Source organism: Condylura cristata, unplaced genomic scaffold (assembly GCF_000260355.1).
Source record: "Condylura cristata isolate star-nosed mole 26May11 unplaced genomic scaffold, ConCri1.0 scaffold00011, whole genome shotgun sequence".
In the NCBI taxonomy this organism is placed as follows: Eukaryota; Metazoa; Chordata; class Mammalia; order Eulipotyphla; family Talpidae; genus Condylura; species Condylura cristata.
Window position 1 is genome coordinate 46,738,791 of NW_004567112.1, and position 19,163 is coordinate 46,757,953.

Consider the following 19,163-nt stretch of genomic DNA (forward strand, 5'->3'; position numbering starts at 1 on the left):
TCGCAGAGGGCCTGTGGAAGCCCTGCTGGGTTGGGAAGAATTCTTTGTTGTTGGAACTGACTTCAGTTCAGAGAATGTGTACCCCCAGACTCTGTGCCAATCACAAAATAGCACCAATTTTCTAAATGCTCCTTAAGAGGCTACTGACCCTACTCTTCCACCTGAGAAATGCAATCTGCATGATGGATATTTAAACCTATGTGTCTTTTTTTTTTTAATCATCTTTATTAACAAGGGCACATGTTCATGAACTATTTATAGACAGAAAAATAGCAGTTACACAACAGTATTACAATGTGATCTTATTTTTGCTAAAAATAGAATTGTACACAGAAACAAATACTGGAAAACATAAACCATGTTTGTTGGTGGTTACTTTTAGGTAGGATGACTATGGATAATTTAAAAAATATTCTTTGTGCTTTTGCTTTCCAAATTTTCCCCAGTGGAGCCCTTGTTGCATTTGTAATTGAGGAAATTGTTCATAAATGAAAAAATAATAGGCACTGCTCAGAATATGGAGCCATAATTAATATGTTAGGGTCATCACAATCACATTAAAATAAAATTTTTTTGAACGGTCATATCTTTGTGTAAGGTAGTTAGGAATAATAGATTATTAGGAGATATAAATTTATTTTTGTTATTTCCAGGAAACTTGAAAGTTAACTGATATTCAGGCCAGTTGGGTTAATAATAAAAATTGGTGATTATATAGGGTTGGGTTATGCTTAAAATCAGAATTTGTGTTCTAAATTCCTCTTTGAATGTTTTACTCTGTGTGTAACAGCAGAAGAAAATCTCTTCACATGCTTAGAGAAGCATAAACCCCTCAGGGTCCGTTAGTGCAGTGTTCCTACCAAGAAAGTTCTGTCCCCCTGTGATGCCAGGGGAAAGGAAGTTCCAAGACCCTTTCAAGTGAGGAAGGATCCAAGAAAAGGGTTTGGAAGGGCTGGAAGCTAGAGTAAGGTCAGATTTGAAAGGGTTCTTCTACAACAGGTTCACTGAATTTAATACACACATAAACAAGTTTGGCCACACCCAGCCTGTTGAATCCAAACACACATAGGAGAGCCCCTGGGTTGTGTATGCCGGATGCTGATTCTTTTAGGGAAAGGAAGGTTGTTTTCAGAAGTGGTTTGAAAATGAAAAGTGCTGGGCAGAAAAATCAATTTAGTGTTGGAATGACTTGGGGGATTGGGCTGAATGTGGAATTGATGGGGAGAAGAGGATTAAGAATCGTCCTTAAGGTAACTTGCCAAAAGGTCAGCCTTGAGTGAGGCAAAAGCATGAAGGGGACTAGTGCTTCCCTGACTTGCCTCTCTGATCATTAACTCACCATGTCCCATATGGAGGCTGATCCAGAGTTTACTCAGATTGTGCCAAGACCCCATTAGTAAGGATGATTTTTGTGTTGAAGGCATGTATAGCGTTAATTGCTTTAAAATGGAATGAGAATGACAATTTTAATACATATGTTTTCTGGAAGAAAATGGGTCCTATTCTGCTACAAATTCTGATGGGAGCGGTGATTTGTGGGTGACTTCTGCACACCATCAGGCAATTCTCCAATACCAGGTGGGTGTCCTCTAGTTGAACTCAGTTCTGACACCATCTAACTGGAATTACTGTCAGATCCACCAGATAAGAGTTCAGTCCTACAAGACTGTCCCCTGCTAATCACAGTATTGTATGTCTGATTAATTGGCTATCAATCAGAGTTCCCTATAAGCCTCTGGGTTTGATTGATTTGCTAGAGTAGCTCATAGGACTGAGAAACATTTTGCTTACTAGATTACTAGTTTATTATAAAAGGACAGAACTCAGGAAGGACAGATGTGATGCATAGGGCAAGGTATAGAGAAAGGTTGGTGAGTGGAGCACACCATTCCAGTAATGCCCCTGTGCTCACCAACACAGAAGCATTCTGAAATTTATACTTGGATTTTTAATGGAGGAGCCTTTATATAGACGTGGTTGATTAACTCCAGTCTCCAGCACCCTTCTCTTTCCCTTGAGGTTAGGGGGGTTAGGACTGAAAATTGTAACCCTCTGATCACAGAGTTAGTTCTCCTGGCAAATATCCCCCTCCTTAGTTTTGGCCCAAAATAAAATGTACCTTTACGGTGTTCATCACTTAAAAATACCAGGATTTGGCCCTCCCTGGTGGCGCAGCGGGTTAAAGCACAGCACTGAGAATCTAAAGCCGCTTCCGCATGAGTTCGATCCCCGCCTGCCCCGGAGGTGACCACATGGTGTGGCAGACCTCTCCTGGCCCACCCGCTACTCCCCTCAGCAGTGTACTTCGTTGATCTGTTCCCCACTCTGTCTCTGGTGAAGCCTCTCACCGCCCCTGAGCCTCTGGCCTATACCCCAGTTCTGTATGCACAAATAAATAAATCTTTAAAAAAAAAAAGAAACAGGATTGTACAAGCTCTCTTCCATGGATGGGAAAAAATCTATATATTTTTTATTATAAATCAGCATCACAGCAGAACTAGAGTTGCTGACATACTCCATACACAAACAGAGGTCCATAAAGCTGGAGTTAGTGGTACTGCACAGAAAGAATAGATGACTTTTGAAAGCCTGGCAATCGTGACTGTGTAGGTCTGGTGTCCCTACGAGAATTCTGTCCAAGTCCAGACAGAAGTCATTAAAAATTATAATCAGGGCCCTCCCTGGTGGCACAGCGGGTTAAAGCACAGCGCTAAGAAGCTAAAGCCACTTGCACATGAGTTCGTTTCCCGCCTGCCCTGGAGGTGACCACATGGCGTGGCAGACCTCTCCTGATCCACCTGCTGCTCCCCTCAGCAGTGTACTTCATAGATCTGCCTGTTCTGCTCCCCACTCTGTCTCTGGTGAAGCCTCTTGCCGCCCCTGAGCCTCTGGCCTGTACCCCAGTTTTGTATGCAAAAATAAATAAATCTTTAAAAAAAATTAAAATCAGGAGAGGGACTTTCTCATATTTATAATTTACATTCCTCAGATTGACATCTTACACACACTACACTCTGTAGTGTGTTGTGGGAAGCAGAGACATTTTCAAGCTTACTACATCCATGTGGGAGGTGATGGTGGTAGTGAAGACAGAGACTCAGGACTCTTTTGGGAAAGAAACGAAACCCTTAGTTGGAAACAGGTAGTATATAGACTTGTTTGTTGCCAATCAAGTCCTCTGTGCCTTTTTTTTTTTTTTAAAGATTTATTTATTTGTACATACAGAACTGGGGTACAGGCCAGAGGCTCAGGGGTGGCGAGAGGCTTCACCAGAGACAGAGTGGGGAGCAGAACAGGCAGATTGACGAAGTACACTGCTGAGGGGAGCAGCGGGCGGGTCAGGAGAGGTCTGCCACGCCATGTGGTCACCTCCGGGGCAGGCGGGAATCGAACTCATGTGGAAGTGGCTTTAGCTTATCAGTGCTGTGCTTTAACCCGCTGCGCCACCAGGGAGGGCCCCCCTCTGTGCCTTTTTTGTTCCTAGAACTAGCCTGATTGGTGATTAAGAAGAATGTTGGAAGATTGGGTACCACAGTTCCCAATGCAATTTGTATTTCATACTCATTAAGTATTGGCCTGTCATTAAATTAGCACCCCTGTATTACTACTTGTGATGTCCTGTGCCCTTCATCACATCTGTCTCTGAACTAAATTTCCCATTTGTGTAATTATGTCTACCTCTCTCCCCAATGCTACATACACAACCAGATTGTGTCTGCTTTGCTACATTGCTTAATTTCTTATGTTTGGTTCCTTTTGAAAGCAGAGCCTAATAGGAGGCCTTGGGGACAGGGAGGTAATTCTGGGAAGGAGAAGGAGCCAACAGTAGGTGTGCAGCTGAGGTTACCACTATTGCCTATGAGAGACTCCCTGGGGCCACTCTGAGGAATCACATAGAGAATCCTCAGATGATATCCCTCTGAAAATTGAAGTTTTTAGTGTGTATTCACACAATCCCTTCTCTGTTGGTTGAAAGGAGATAACACTAGAGAAATAACTATCTCACTTCTAGGCTGAAGGAGCAGCTTTGGCTTGTAAAAATCTTGAGACAGAAAAATGAAGAAACTTGATACTTGAGGAGAGATAATGAGAGTGAGCACAACTGTCTATTGCACTGTCTCCTGGGTGAGGCCTCCCTGGCACAGGGAGCAGGTGTCTAACAAGTATTAAGTGAATGGAATAAATTAGATGATGCAAGCAAAGGTGCTTTGTCACCTGCTCAGCGACACAGGACACAGACACTGTTATCATATTTATGATAACGTTATCACTAGGACTTCTGCTGCTGGAAGATCCTTTACCCTCAAGGTCCTATCTCAGAATCTTTATTTCTTGTTCGTGGGGTGTTTGCACTACAAGATGAGTACTCTCGCACCCTCTCTCTTCTGCATTGTGAAGTTTCTCTGACACCCCATTGTCTGATTATTGGCATAACTCTGCCTGTCTGGGGGCTCAGTTTCAGCCCCCTGAGGTGAAGAGTGGTATCTTTTCCAGTGTCTCGGGTGATCTTCATTTGTGTTTTCTCATAGAGACTGTGGGGATATAGTGCTTAACAAATGTGTCCCCTGGGAGGCCAGAGTGCTATTCTCCCAGAAGTCCCTTACCTGTATCCTTTCGCCATTGGTTTGCTCTTGGGTTTTGCTACACTTGGATTTTCAGAACAATGCTTCCCAGCAGGAAATCATCCAGAGTGTTTGTTAAATACATGTTTGTAGCCTACTTCTCCAGAAATTCTGATTCAGTATTTGTGGGGTCAAGGACTCTTTTTAAAAACATTGGTTGAACCTAATCTTCCGAGTAGGTGAGAGGCGAGAGGGCATGTTATGAATCAGTACTCTGCTCTTAGATGGGGCGTCCTTTTTCCTCTACAGGAGTTCATTGCCCTGGACAAGTAGATAGGTGGGTTGCCCATCAGTTCACATTTGTTGGCTTCTGATTCAGTTTTCTGTCAGTGGTCTCTTTGGGAGTCATTTTAAACTGGGTCTCAATTTCTTTGAAGTTGGTTGATCGTTATTTGACCTTGGTCCTTTAACACAGAACTTTGGTAAAAGCCAATTAAGATAATGTCCTTTCTCAGAGAAAGGAACCTGATCTTTACTGGTAATAAGGATTATTATTGTTGCTAATATTACTGGAATGTATTGGCATCATTTCTGTGTCTGCATATAGAGCTATTGTTCATACATAAAGAATGTTTTGCTCAAAGGGTTGTTCTCTTGGGATATACCTTTTGTTTTTAAAAGAGTTTCAGGAAACAGAAGTCCATAGCCAGCCAGCATTCTTCCAGGTATACGTGAGTACTCCCCTGTTGCTTTCTGATATAGAAGATCAACACTGGATGTGGTTGACTACCTTGGACTCTTAAAATGTGATCTGGGGTAGGCACTGTTCATCTTTAATTTTGTGACTCTTTATGAGGCACTTAGAAGTGGGCTGGATACTCTCCTTTTACTCTTCACCCAAGTTTTCCGAAGTGTAGGTTGGAAAACCACTGGCTAATCCTTAGCAGATCTGGGAGAAAAAGAAATTCCTTTGGGAAAGACTCCTCATCCTGCAAGCCCTGCTGGCCTGCTACAGGTAGAGGAGGGAGCATGAGTTTGAACACTCAGGGGTTTACCAGAATTACCAGCTGCCCATACTCTGAGAGCAATTTTTTTTTCAACAAACATGAGTGCTACTCTGCCTCATGCCAGAATTAACCCTAGAAATAAAATGGTAAATGCTCATTTGGCTCTGCCCCATAGAACTTTCCATCACAAGAAACAAAAAGGCAATCAAATAATTAAGCAAATACACAGGATGAATAAATTAATTAGAGCAGAACATGCAGAGGGAAGGGCAACATAGGCCCAGGAAAGCACAGAGGAAGGTGAAGGAACACAGTGCATCAGAGGAATTGATGAATGTCATTGTAGTGAGAGCACAGGGAAGGAGATTGATAGGTGTTGAGGTTGAAGAGCTGGACGGATTTAAAATCCTTCAGCATGTCATAAGATGCTTTAAGAATGGTTTTTATTTTATTATTATTTTTTAAAGATATATTTATTCATACAGAACTGGAGTACAGGCCAGAGATGCAGAGGGTGAGAAGATTCACCAGGGACAGAGTGGGGAGCAGAACAGGCAGATCGACGAAGCACACCGCTGAGGGCAGCAGCGGGCAGGTCAGGAGAGGTCCGCCATGCCACGTCGTCACCTCCGGGGCAGGTGGGGATCGAACCCATGTGGAAGTGGCTTAAGCTTCTTAATGCTGTGCTTTAACCTGCTGTGCCACCAGCGAGGCCCTAAGAATGGTTTTTATTTTTAAGTGCAGGTTATGTGGAAAAATGTGTAGGGAAAGTGAAGGTAAAGTAGTGGAATCAGGGGAAGTGTAGTCCTGAAGGCAAAAGATGGTGGTTTGGCCTAAGATGGTTTCAGTGAAGGTGGGATGGAGGATACCGATGCAAAAGTTATCTGGGATAAGAAATTGAGGGACTCGGTAATGAATTGGCTATTGGTTTGAGGGAAAGAAGTGTCAGTAAATCACAGATGTCTTGGAGGAGCAACTGAGTAGATGGAGAAGCTTTTCCCACTGAGTTAGGAAAAACATTGACCTGCTAATTTAATTATAATAAAAATGTTGATAGAAATTAAAAATCCTGCACTAACACACTGCTTGGTAAGTTCTCACATCTGTGGTTTGACACTTTCCTGAGGCCAAGAATATCATGCTTTGTTAGTTTAGCTGTTTTGAATGCCAGTATGCCCCCTGAGGGAAGGCCACTGTAAGATGACCTGAGGCTGGCTTAGCACTTGAATAGACCAGCCATAATTTTGCAGTTCAGGTAGAAAATCTTTTTAATGTCAGTCATAATTTACTCTTTGCATTTTTCTGTTGAGAGATGCTTTAACTGGGATTCTGTCATGGCCACACAGCAGTAATGGAGGTAACAGTGATGGCCACCCAGCTGGTATTTGCAGGCATCACACTCCTTGCATGCTAGGAGCCCTAAAGTCTCTCAGGCAGGCAGGATACCTTGCCTTGCCTGAGCTTGGCCTCAGGGCAGGGTTGTGTCGACATTTCCCTGAGAGCTCTGACTGGCCTACTCACCATTGTCCCTTCCAGAAGCATATTTTGATATAGATATGTTAGCTATTCTCCTGCTGTTTTGGGTGAAGAGAGGTGAAGGAATTGGAGAGAGTGTTTTTGTGTAAGTCTTTTTTTATTTTCTTGCTTCCAAGCAGTGGTGCAAGCAGCAATTAAAAAAAAATCTTAAAGGGCCCTCCCTGGTGGCGCAGCAGGTTAAAGCACAGCACTGAGAAGCTAAAGCCACTTCCGCATGAGTTCGATTCCCGCCTGCCCTGGAGGTGACCACATGGCGTGGCAGACCTCTCCTGACCCGCCCACTGCTCCCCTCAGCAGTGTACTTCATCGATCTGCCTGTTCTGCTCCCCGTTCTATCTCTGGTGAATCCTATCACCCTCTGCATCTCTGGCCTGTACCCCAGTTCTATATGAATAAATAAATAAATCTTTAAAAAAAATCTTAAAAAGAAAGGAACTGGAACACCTAGCTGCTGTTCTGATTCTCCTCTTTTGCTAGCTATACTTAACTCGTGAGAAACAACTTGTTTCCACTCCTGCCATGGACCTTTGTCTGTTTCATGCCAATGGCCTTTTATTTCCCCACTTTCATTCCCATGATCTCCAAGTGATAGATTTTCTAACAGTCTGAACTTGGCCTTTGCTCCTGCACACCTACACTGGCTTTCTTTTCTTCCATAATACTTAGTATCTGGTCCACTATTAGTCTGGAGTATTTTATTTAGGTTCTCTCTTTCCACAAGAATATAAGTTCCACAAAGGCAGAGCCTTTGTTTAATTTTCTGCTTTATTCTAACACCTACAACCTGGCACATGGTTGTAGTTTAGTAAATATTAGTTTAATCATTAAATGAAGTTATTTAACTGCCTTGTCTCCTATTAGGTCACACGGGTGCAATAATGCTATATCACATGGTTACCATGAGGATTAAATGAACTAATGTAAATAAACTGCTTGCCTTTCTAGCTTAGTCTAGGATAGCCTGGTAAATTAAGTCTCAACCCTCTTCTTTCTGGTAACTTCCTTCTTTTCAGTAACTAGCATGTTGTTCTGCTTTGCTTTTTAAATAGTAATGTGTCTTTTACTCATTGTTCATCTTCTTTCTGTCTCCTGACTAGCTCGATTTTGGTCCTGAGTAAGGCTGTTCCAACGTTCATATCTTCCAGCTTATTTATTCACACTTCAACAATTATTATTAATAACATATACCATTAATTACCATGATCCAATTCTATTTTGGTATTTTTATGATTATAGAATCCAACTGTTATTTGAATATGGCTAACATGAGTAGTTAGCATCATTCCATAGTGGTTATCATTCATAGCATCATTGAGTAGTTAGCATCTATTAGCCTGTGAAATGGCTGCTGTTATTGTCTTTTCTATAGATGAAGAAACTGAGGCTTTAGAGGGAATAGTTTCTTGCTCAAAGATACAACCTAGGAGATGAGTAGATCAAAAGCTCATTCTCCTTCCCTTCTCTGCTTCCCTCTCTCTTGATCCCTCCATCTGAAAAGCCTCTCCTGAGCATGTGCCCTGTGGTAGGACTGTGCTGGGCCCTGGGCACACAGCAAATGAAAATGGATGCAGAACTTCCACCCACTGTGTACGCAGTTACTATCACCATCCTTTCTATCACCGCCCTTACTCTGTTGAGCTCATTGTAGAGGGTCCAGTTCTTGGGGAGCCCTGCTCAGGTATTCCCACTCCCCACTTCCGTCTTATCTCAACCTTCACACATCTAAGTCTAGATTCACGAATTGCTTCTATGCTGGCTGCCCACTCTCCCCACCAAGATTACATATTTTTCTGTCTCCTTCAGAAAAACCATCTGTCAGTTTTCTTGTCACACACAATTCCAAGTTTGGAATAATTGTGATTACTCTATCTCTCACTCTGTAATGCAGTGTATACCCAACACTACTTTTTGATTGTTTTTGTCCTTCAACATCCTCCCTTCCCTGTTTGCACCTCCCTAGTTCTTCTCCCTTACTCTGATATAATCTCCAAGGCTCTGATCCTTCACTTACTGAAATAGCCAGATATCATTTTGTTTCACCCTTCAATTGAGAGTCCACTAGACTGTGAGTGTCTTAGGGCCTAAACTCTGCTTATTGACAAGTATCCCCCAACCCTGTGGCAGTCACATAGGAGATTCTCATATGAATATCAAATTAAAGTACCTTTGATGCGTAGGCCACTGTTCTTAAACTTGATTTGGAGGTTGGATCTGGAGATTATAATACCTTTCCTTGAAGATCATGTGATTATATATGCGTGAATCTCTGTATTTCAATAATATATTTAATAATGTTTTTAATAAAGTGTATTCCTGCCTTTCCAATCATGTTTGCTACTTGTATGCTTGTCTTAACATGTGCTGTAACCAAAACCCTCAAGAAATTTATGGTTGAAAACTATAAAATAGTAAATTTTTTTCTACTAAAGCACTCCCTTCAGTTTTTCTGGCACGATTATAACTCTGTATATACCAACTGATAATCAATTCAAGATTGCAGTGAAATAATGAGCCTGTCGAAATTTTAGATTTTACTAGACAGGACTGGTGCATCTCTGTCCCCAGGAGGACCTCTCCCATTTTTCGGGAGAGGGATTTTGTGTTTAGGAAAGGCCTAAATAAAGTGTTTGTGGCTAGGGAACTGATGGCTATAGTTGCATGTACCATGGTCATCCTCCTCACTTTCATCCCACATGAATAACCTCTCCTTGAGCTCCTGGTTGACCTCTCTAATCTTCTCTCCATTCCAGGAGTAAAATGTCAGTTAATACAGACATGGTAACCCTCAATGTGACCATCACAAATTTGTTTTATCATCTCCTTAGCAATACTGGTGGACTGAAAGTACTTTGCTTTTTAAAGAATATTTTGAAGTGAGGCTCATAGAATTTCTAAATGTGCATCCTGAGTTTTAGAAATCATAACTCTTATTAACTATTCAGAAAACATAAATGCTTTCTTCAGGACTCAAAGTGAAGCAGAATAATAACTATAAATAGTATATCCCAAAATAAATCTTTACATAAGTTACTTAACACTGTTTAGATCTACTATTCATTATGATAGCAGCCCCCCTTTTTAAATCAGTACAATAACTATAATTTACTATCTTAACTATATAATAGTGTGGAATTGCTGCAGAAAAACTTGAATGTTATGTAATAGATACCATTGGACCATTTGACAATTCATGATCTGGAGCTAAGCATCTGCCAATAGTGTGTTTTTTTTTTTTAAACATTTATTTATTTGTGCATACAGAACTGGGGTAGAGGCCAGAGGTGCAGGGGATGAGAGGATTCACCAGAGACAGAGTGGGAAGCAGAACAGGCCAGCGGTCGAAGTATACTGCTGAGGGGAGCAGCCGGTGGGTCAGGAGAGGTCTGCCACACTATGTGGATCATCGCGGGGGTGGGTATCGAACTCATGCTAAAGTGGCTTTAGCTCTTAGTGCTGTGCTTTAACCCGCTGCGCCACCAGGGAGGGCCCGGGTTTGTTTATTTTTTTAATGAAGTTTTTTTTTTTTTTTTTAAAGATTTTTATTTATTTGCGCATACAGAACTGGGGTACAGGCCAGAGATGCGGAGGGTGAGAGGATTCACCAGAGACAGAGTGGGAGCAGACAGGCAGAAGTACACTGCTGAGGGGAGCAGCCGGTGGGTCAGGAGAGGTCTGCCACACTATGTGGATCATCGCGGGGGTGGGTATCGAACTCATGCTAAAGTGGCTTTAGCTCTTAGTGCTGTGCTTTAACCCGCTGCGCCACCAGGGAGGGCCCTTTAATGAAGTTTTTTTAACAAAACTTTCCCCAATGGATTCCAAGTAGATTTACTTTGTTTAAGCTCCTTTTCATCTGTTGGGAACTATGTAGTAGCAAAACCTAGCTTCACCAATGTTACATAGCAATTACTATAACATTTATTGTGTTAAAAATTTTTTTTTGAACGCCTTAAAAAATACTAATTTGTACTAGATACTAAGGGTTCCACAGTCAAGGAAATGGACATAATAATTTTTTTTTTTTGTAACTTACACTTTAGTGTGGAAATGCATATAAATTGATATTCTTCCTGCTAATAAGCACTAAGGAGGAATCTAAGACAGTGCAATGAAGACGTAAGGGGAGGGCTATCTACTTAGGGAGATCAGCAAAACCTTGCTGGGAGGTTGCATAAGAACTGAGATGATGATTACAGGCTAAGCTTTATGAAGATCTGTGGGAAGAGCAGTCTGAGATAGCAATTGTGAAGATTGACCAAGTAACTAGCACAATGTGTTTGAGAAATGGAGAGGCCAGAGAGACTGCAGTATAGTGAACAAAGGGAAAAGTGAGAGGAGGTGAAAGCAGGAGGTTGTAGGCTTCTAGTACTATGATGTGTCTTAGACCATTGCAGGTAGTCTGGATTTTATTCTGTGCACTGTGGGATATCACTGAAGAATTTTTACAGGGCTCTGAACAGGTTTGTAGCTGCAAGTTTCAAATGTGCATTGTTGAATGGTTCAAGTGGAGATAATTTTTCTTTGTGTCTTATAGAATAGACCAGAGGTCTGTCATCTGGCCAAAGGATGATTTTGAAAGTCAGCAAGACTTAAATGAGGTAGGTGCAATTGTTGCTGGTTATGAAAATATGAACTAGCCAATCTTAAAATTTATAATTCTTTTCTCTAGTACAGGAATTCCTCCTCACCAAAATTTTAAGTGTTTTTCTCTGAAGTGTGCTTGTCTCACTGTAGATCCTTGGCTAATCTTTTTCTTCATTCTGGAACAAATATGTTTAAAATATTTCTTTTTTGCAATATTGCTCACGATGTCTTGGATCTAAATCAAATCCAGTAGTCATTTTGTTAATTCTTTTCTACTTTGCTTTAGGATTGTATAACCCTAGTTGTGACAGTAGCATTTATAAAATTTCCTCTCTTCTTTTTCTTCCCCTTTCTCTGTATTTTTCCTATTGAATTTTTCAGTCTCAGTTATAATCATGGAGCATGATATAGTTGGGTGTTAGCAGTGTAGTCTCTTAGTATGTTTTTCTTTTTAAATTTATTTTTATTTTTTACATCATTCTTCATTTTGTACCTTTTCCTATCTCAGTTGTAATCCCCAAGTACTTTCCACCACCAGTTCACCCATGTGCCATATGCTCTCCGCACCTCAGTCTTGATCCTGTTCCCCTCTCCGTAAAATGTCTCTGGTTTATAGTTGTTTTTTGCTTTTCATTTTTACTTTATTACAATTGCTTTTTTATTTTTGTGTCCTGATCCCTTATGCTCCTGCTGTGAGTGAAATGATCCAGTATTTATTTTTCTTTCCAGCTTATTTCACTCAGCATGATCCCTTCCAGCTCCATCCATGTCGCTGCAAAAGGCATAAGTTTATCTTTTTTGGTTGCGCATTAATATTCCATTGTGCATATGTACTACATCTTAATCCAGTCATCTATTTTTGGGCATTTGGGTTGATTCCATATCTTCCCTATTGTAAATAGAGTAGCAGTAGACATGGGGTTCAGGTGTCCTTTTGAATCAATTTTTTTTTTTAATTGAAGATTCTTTTCCAAACCCACCTGGACATCACAAGGAATGATGACGCTAGATGCCAGGAAGGGAAATGATGAGTTTCACAGCAAATTATCATTTGAAAGTGCATCTCTCCTCCCTCTCTCACCCCCAAAATTATTTTTGAGTTCAGATGATTTTTTGTTCACTTCAGAACTTGGCAGAAATCAATAGTCAAAACTGCCTGATTAAACTAAGTTGAAGTTGTGGAAAATGTCCGAAAGATAATAATACATTTTCTTCCTGTGCAGAGAGACACAATCTCACTTATAACACGAGTGAAAAAGAGTTTAAGAGAAAAGAGGCATGAGCCTAAATCAATGAACACAGCTGTTTGTCCCCCTGTGTATAAGCAAAATGCTAGTTATAAAGAAGTACTGATTTGTTTTGACATCAGTGACTAGAAGAAAAATGAAGTGATTATAGCAGTCAGCTTGTGATAGGTATAAAGTGTTTGGAACAAAATTCTGATCTGTGAACTGGAAACCTGAGAGAGCATGCTGAAATCACTTGAGCATTCTGAAATCACATTTTCAAAAATTTGCAAATCCACTTTTCTGATGCCTTCACTCTGTTGTATTTACTAATTCCATGAAATGTGCCAGCTCACTGCTCGGCGATTACATGGGTGCAGGGTGCTGATTGGCAACATGCCTCTAAGAAGCAGGCAGCACCATATGTGTGGTGTGCATTCTTCCATGAGAGGCTGGTGCTGCTGATCCACACTGGTCGTAACAGTGAATGTGTCTCAGAGTGGGTTTGTTCCAATCAAGTGGTAAACTGTCTGTGCAGATCTACAAAATTCCAGGCAGGTTTCTCTTGTGACCAAAGTTTGGGGTTCTAGAAGAGACCTTAGAAAAACTTGAATGGGGCAGCATGAGTGGTGCAAGGTTGTATAGGGAGACGTTCTATAAAGTGAGAATATACAGAGATAGTTGAATAACCTAAAGGCCATTCACTATCATTTTATTACAGTGTTGATAGTGGTGTGGAGTTGGGAATTGCTTCCTGTCAGGGACCACTGGCTCTCTGGTGTTTATGTTCTCCACATGTGTGGGTTTTCTCTGCATATTCCAGTTTCCTCCCATATCCCAAAGATGTATGCATTAGGGTTTCTGGTAATATAAGTTGAATGAGTGAGTGTGGATGGGCATGTGAGAGTGCTCTGTGATGGATGCGCATCCTGTCCAGCATTTAGTCCGACTTGTTCCCTGAGTTCATGGAATAGGCAACATGGAACTAGAATAAGAAGATTGGAAATGAATGAATGAATATAAACTATTGTTTAGCATGAGAAGTTTGGGGGTCTTTATTTAGAAGTTTGGAGTTGTTTTTGTTATCAGAAACTTGGTTTTGAATGACATAGTTTTACATAAAGCCACACTTTCAAAAACATATTGGTGATGTTAAGGACTTAACTATATTTAAATGGATCTTTCTCAGCATTTTTTGAACTTATGAAAAAACAAAGTCTTTTATGAAAGAATTCCCTGGCTAACAGAAACCTCTGGAACACAGATGGGAAACACTGCTTTAATATTTTAATGGAAGTAGGAAATATATTTAAGACAGTGCATTTATCATAAATGTACAGCTAGATTAATTCTCATAAACTGTGTAGTCTCGATCAAGAAGCAGGGCACAACCAACAATCTCAGATGACGGTTTTAACTCCTTCCCATCTCTGTTCCCCTATAAGGAATACTCTGTTCAGATTCTGTACATTTGTTTTGTCAATTTTTGAGCTTTTTGTAAATTCACTCTATGCACTATTGCATCTATCTCCATTTAGCCAATATTATGATTATGAGATTCATTCAAGTTTGGCATTGCTTATAGTTTATGCTCTTTTGCTGTAACTCACAGTATGGCTGCTTCTACTTTTTATAAATAGGATCAGTTTTTACTGTCTTTTCTTTTAAAGAATTGTAATTTGTTTGAGCTGTTTGTCCTACTTGTGCTTTGGACTTTTCACGGGAGTATTCCTTCAGTCTCTGAATGGAAATGTAAGGTAGAATTTTTGTTCTGTTCTCACTCTTTATTGATTTCTTCCTTCAATTTATTTACCACTGCCATCCCCAGATTTAATAGTTTTCTAAAAAGAACTTACCAATTCTATACCTTCTCTTTCTATGCCAACTTGCAAGTGTTAAAAAAAAAATGTCTTTTGAGCCTCTTAGAAGCATAACCATGGACCCTCCCTGTTGGCACAATAGGTTAGGTCGCAGCACTGAAAGGTAGTCATACCCACTTCAGTACAAGTTAGATCCCAGGCCCGGAGGTGACCCACATGGTACAGGAGACCTCTCCTCTCTCACTCACTGCTCCCCTCAGCAGTGTACTTCATCGATCTGCCTGTTTTACTCCCCACTCTGTCTTTGGTGAATCTTCTCACCCCTTGCACCTCTGGCCTGTACCCCAGTTTTGTATGCATAAGTAAATAAATCCTAAAAAAAAAAGAGAAATGATCCACATTTTTTAATATATATGATAGTTTATTTTTTACATCATTTTGTGCCTTTTTCCATCTCAGTTGCAATCCCCTTGCGCTTCCCATGACCAAATCTCCCATGCGCCATCACCATAGTCCAGTGCATTTCCCTCCCCCACTGTTTTTAATCCCATCCCCCACTCCACACCCACAAAATGCCTCTGGTATCTAGCTGTTCATCATTATCATCATTTTCTTGCCTGTTTCATTATATTACTGCTATAAGAGAAACCATCCAGTACTTTCCCTTTTCTTTCTGGCTTATTTTGCTAAACATGATCTTTTCCAGTTCTATCCATGTTTCTGCAAAAGACATATGTGAGCCACAATTTTTTTCAGGTTTTTCCAACTTAAGATGTTTATATATGTGCTCCATACTTCCCCAAATTTTACATCTGATGTTTCACTTATATTTGAACTTTTTAATTCCACTGGCTTTGTCACATATAAATGGGGCTCAGATTTAGTTTGAGTTAGTACCTGATCTGAGGTCTCCTATTGCCAAATGGTGATACATGGGAGGAAACAGCCATGTGTGAACATATCTCTGTGTGTGCTACCCATATTTTCCTAGTTGACCAAAAGATCACCTGTTTCTTATGTCTACATGGCATTTGTATAGATTTGATTCCTATCAATTTTATTTTTTCTTTATCAGTCTAGAAATCCATGTTTTTGGGTCTTTTTTTTTTTTAAAGATTTATTTATTTATTCGTACAGAACTGGGGTACAGGCCAGAGATGTGGAGGGTGAGAGGCTTCACCAGAGACAGAGTGGGGTACAGAACAGGCAGATCGACGAAGTACACTGCTGAGGGGAGCAGCGGGCGGGTCAGGAGAGGTCTGCCGCGCCATGTGGTCTCCTCCCGGGCAGGCTGGGATTGAACTCATGCGGAAGTGGCTTTAGCTTCTCAGTGCAGTGCTAAAACCCGCTGCGCCACCAGGGAGGGCCCGTTTTTGGGTCTTTTGATAGGATAGAATTTGTGTCTGGACTCCATGAGTTTTGCTGTTTCTGGGACTATGATATAGGAGTTGATTTCTGAAAAGTTATTAAATCCTCCTCTTGCCATTACCTGAGCTCTCAGACTCTGCCTTAATGACTGAGACACAGGATTTTATTTGTTGGGGGCCTCCTAGTTCCTAAATGAAAAATATTCTACAGTTGAGATCTGTCAATGTCTTTGATCTTTGGTTTTTCTGCTTTTATTCTCCATGTCCATATAATTGATTAACATTCAATAGATCAAAGAGATGCTTAAAGAACAAAATTGGGGGAAAAAATAGTTGTTTCCCCTTTATACATCCTAATAGATCCCAATCCTGGTTTCAGTTCAAATTGAATATGTGTGTGTGTGTGTGTATAAAAACTAGTGGGTCTCCCCCTAATACAACATGCTATGTTGGGCCTTCAAACAGTTTTTCCCCAAATGCCAGATTACATATGTAAGGCATCCCTTCAATCTTTAGGTTTTGAATTGTAAAGTTGGGGCAGTAGGTTAAGTCCTTTCAGGTTTAGCCTTTTTTCCCCCTAGGGCTTGCAAAATTTAGTCATAGGTTCCATCAGGGGTAGGGTGAGGCAAATTGTTCCAGAATTGTTCAGGGATACCAAGCCTCTCAAAACTAATCACTGAGTGCCTGCTTTGGAGAGCAAAAACTAAACAGTGTCATGAGTGACATCTGTGCTTATTTTAACATAATAATCACAATACAAGAGAGTGAGGTTACACAATAAAAAGTGAAGAATTGATGTCTATTGCCAATTAAAATAGTATTGTCATCCTAAGAAACCGAAGCACTGGATCAATTTGAGCTTTCTGTCTAGTTTCTGTCACTGTACTTCCCCCATGTAACTCATGTCATAATGCTACAGAAGGAAAAAGTGAACTCAAAAACAAACAAACAAACAAACAAATAAATAAAACAAGCAAAAATTTCCATGACCTCTCTGCTCAGGAGGAATGTTTTTATTTTCTCATTTTATAAATACTTTGCGGGTATTTTGCACCTGACTTTTATAAAAAGCAAGTACTGACTGAATGAATAAAACTTTGATTCCATTTACTTTTTCACCTGGAATTTTAAGATTCTAGAGTAAGATCAGCCTAAAGTGAGCTGAACCTGAAAGGTAAATTTGTCTTTGGTTACTCTGACATGCATCCCTTCTCTTTGGGGCTTATTGGCTATGAGACAGTCTTGTTCTAGCATAGGCCAGTCTATAACTTACTTTCTTCTAAAAAACAAGTTCATAAATCTGAAAAAAAATCTTGCCATGGGTTAATAAGTTTATCCAAGAGAATGTGTCAACCACAAAAAAGCAGATGTTCATTGTTGAAATGAGAAAATGAGTAAATGCTGTATCAGTCTTTTTGCCCACAACTCTAATCAATATGAAGTTTTCAAGGTTGCTAGTCTTACAGAGTTATAGAGAGAAATACTTGGGGCTTCCTTTGTGTTCCTAGAACCAAATGGTGGAGATACAATGGTTGCCACTAGATAAGGAGTATAAGTGGAACAGTTGATCATTAGAGTATAGAGTAATATAGAATGTTAATATAATTTAGTGGATAGAATAAGTTTACTTTTAGGGTACAATGGAAAAAACAGGGGTTGATTTTAGAAAGTTTGAGGTCCTAGAATTTTGTGGCTATCTTTTAAGTGATCAGCCATAATTCAATGAAATATTATTATAATTGGGTGCTATGAGGAATTATGGGGGCCAGATATTAGCGTCGTTCTCAGTCTCATTTTAGAGTTATTGAATATAGAAGGGACCACTGATGGAGAGGAGGAAATCAACACAAAATGGAAGTCACTGAGTTACACAACTCAGGTGCATGCAGATCATAGAATAGAAGTGGGTGATGTAACACTACTTTTCATGGCAGAAGACAAATTGATAGACTTAGCAGTGAGTGTCAAAAGGATGATGCTAATCCATTCATACCATCCTGCTACCCCCTTACTCACTCTGTAAGCAGAAAAATAGTTTTGAAGGTGGAAAAATTTGATTCATACTTGTTGTTCATGAGAATGTTATTTAACTAGTAATCAAAAAATACAAATGTTTCTGAATTAGGTCCAACAATCACAAGTTTTCTGAGACCATATTGTGCCTAGATCAAGAGGATATTTAGCATCTTTTCAATGGAACAAATGTTAGTACAATTCTATTCTAAGGACCCCATTTATAAGTTCTTTTTGAGTTTACAGAATAGAGTTGAAACATTTTATATATCAACTGATCTTACAGGGCATCCCAGAGATGTGTTGTGCCTGTGTGGCTGCTTTGAAGTTTATTTTAACTTTATCAAAAATAGCTGGGACATTTCCACATTTGTGTGTGGTGTCCTTCCCCTCATTGATAGGTGAAGAATCAGAGTAAGTAAAGGACTCAAAGTAAAGTTAGAATCAGCCTTATGCCTTAGCTGTCTATGTTCTATCATAAAACAACAGTTCCTGAAGAATACCATTAAAATTTCTGAAAGGTTCTTTTTCTTTTTTTTTTTAAGAGAGAGCGATGTAATATATTAGCATGTAACAAATGCTCATTAATGACCTAATGTCAATAACAATAAGAAACCTTGGTTTTGTAATCATAGTTCTTATTCTGCAAAGAGGCCATGGACAAGATCACTTATACAATATGAAAAATTCATCTTTTATTAACATTTTGTTTGTTCTTATTTATTGATTTATGCTAGACAAAATAGCTCACCACTAGCCTCAATAATAAATTTTCTTCTTTAAAGTCTGTGAGTCTTCTAATACTTTAATTTTACAAAAAGCAGACAAATTTCTACATTTTCAATGTCCCTTTTAGAGTGTTTATGAGTGTCGATGTATGTGTATCTCCATGTTAAGGGTTTGATTGTCTTAACATTGATCTATTACTATCAATAGGTTAGCATATAGATACCTTGGCATTAAATCATATCAGATCTGAAAATGTCACTGTTTGAGATGTGCTTCTCTCAAAATTGTATTAATTTTGGAAAAAAAGTGATATCACAAG

At 39.8% G+C, this 19,163-nt stretch overlaps 1 protein-coding gene across 5 annotated transcripts in view; it reads left to right on the forward strand.

Annotated features, from left to right (window-relative positions):
- The window catches only part of FAM13C (family with sequence similarity 13, member C), a 115,900-nt gene that overhangs the window by 47,050 nt on the left and 49,687 nt on the right, over positions 1–19,163 (forward strand). For 3 of the 5 annotated variants that reach the window (XM_012723710.1, XM_004680875.2, XM_004680876.2), the window contains one exon: positions 11,640–11,703. The exons of the other annotated variants lie outside the window; for them this stretch is intronic. In XM_012723710.1, coding sequence (XP_012579164.1) covers positions 11,640–11,703 — 64 coding nt within the window. The remainder of the gene's footprint in view (positions 1–11,639; positions 11,704–19,163) is intronic. 5 annotated transcript variants of the gene reach the window in all.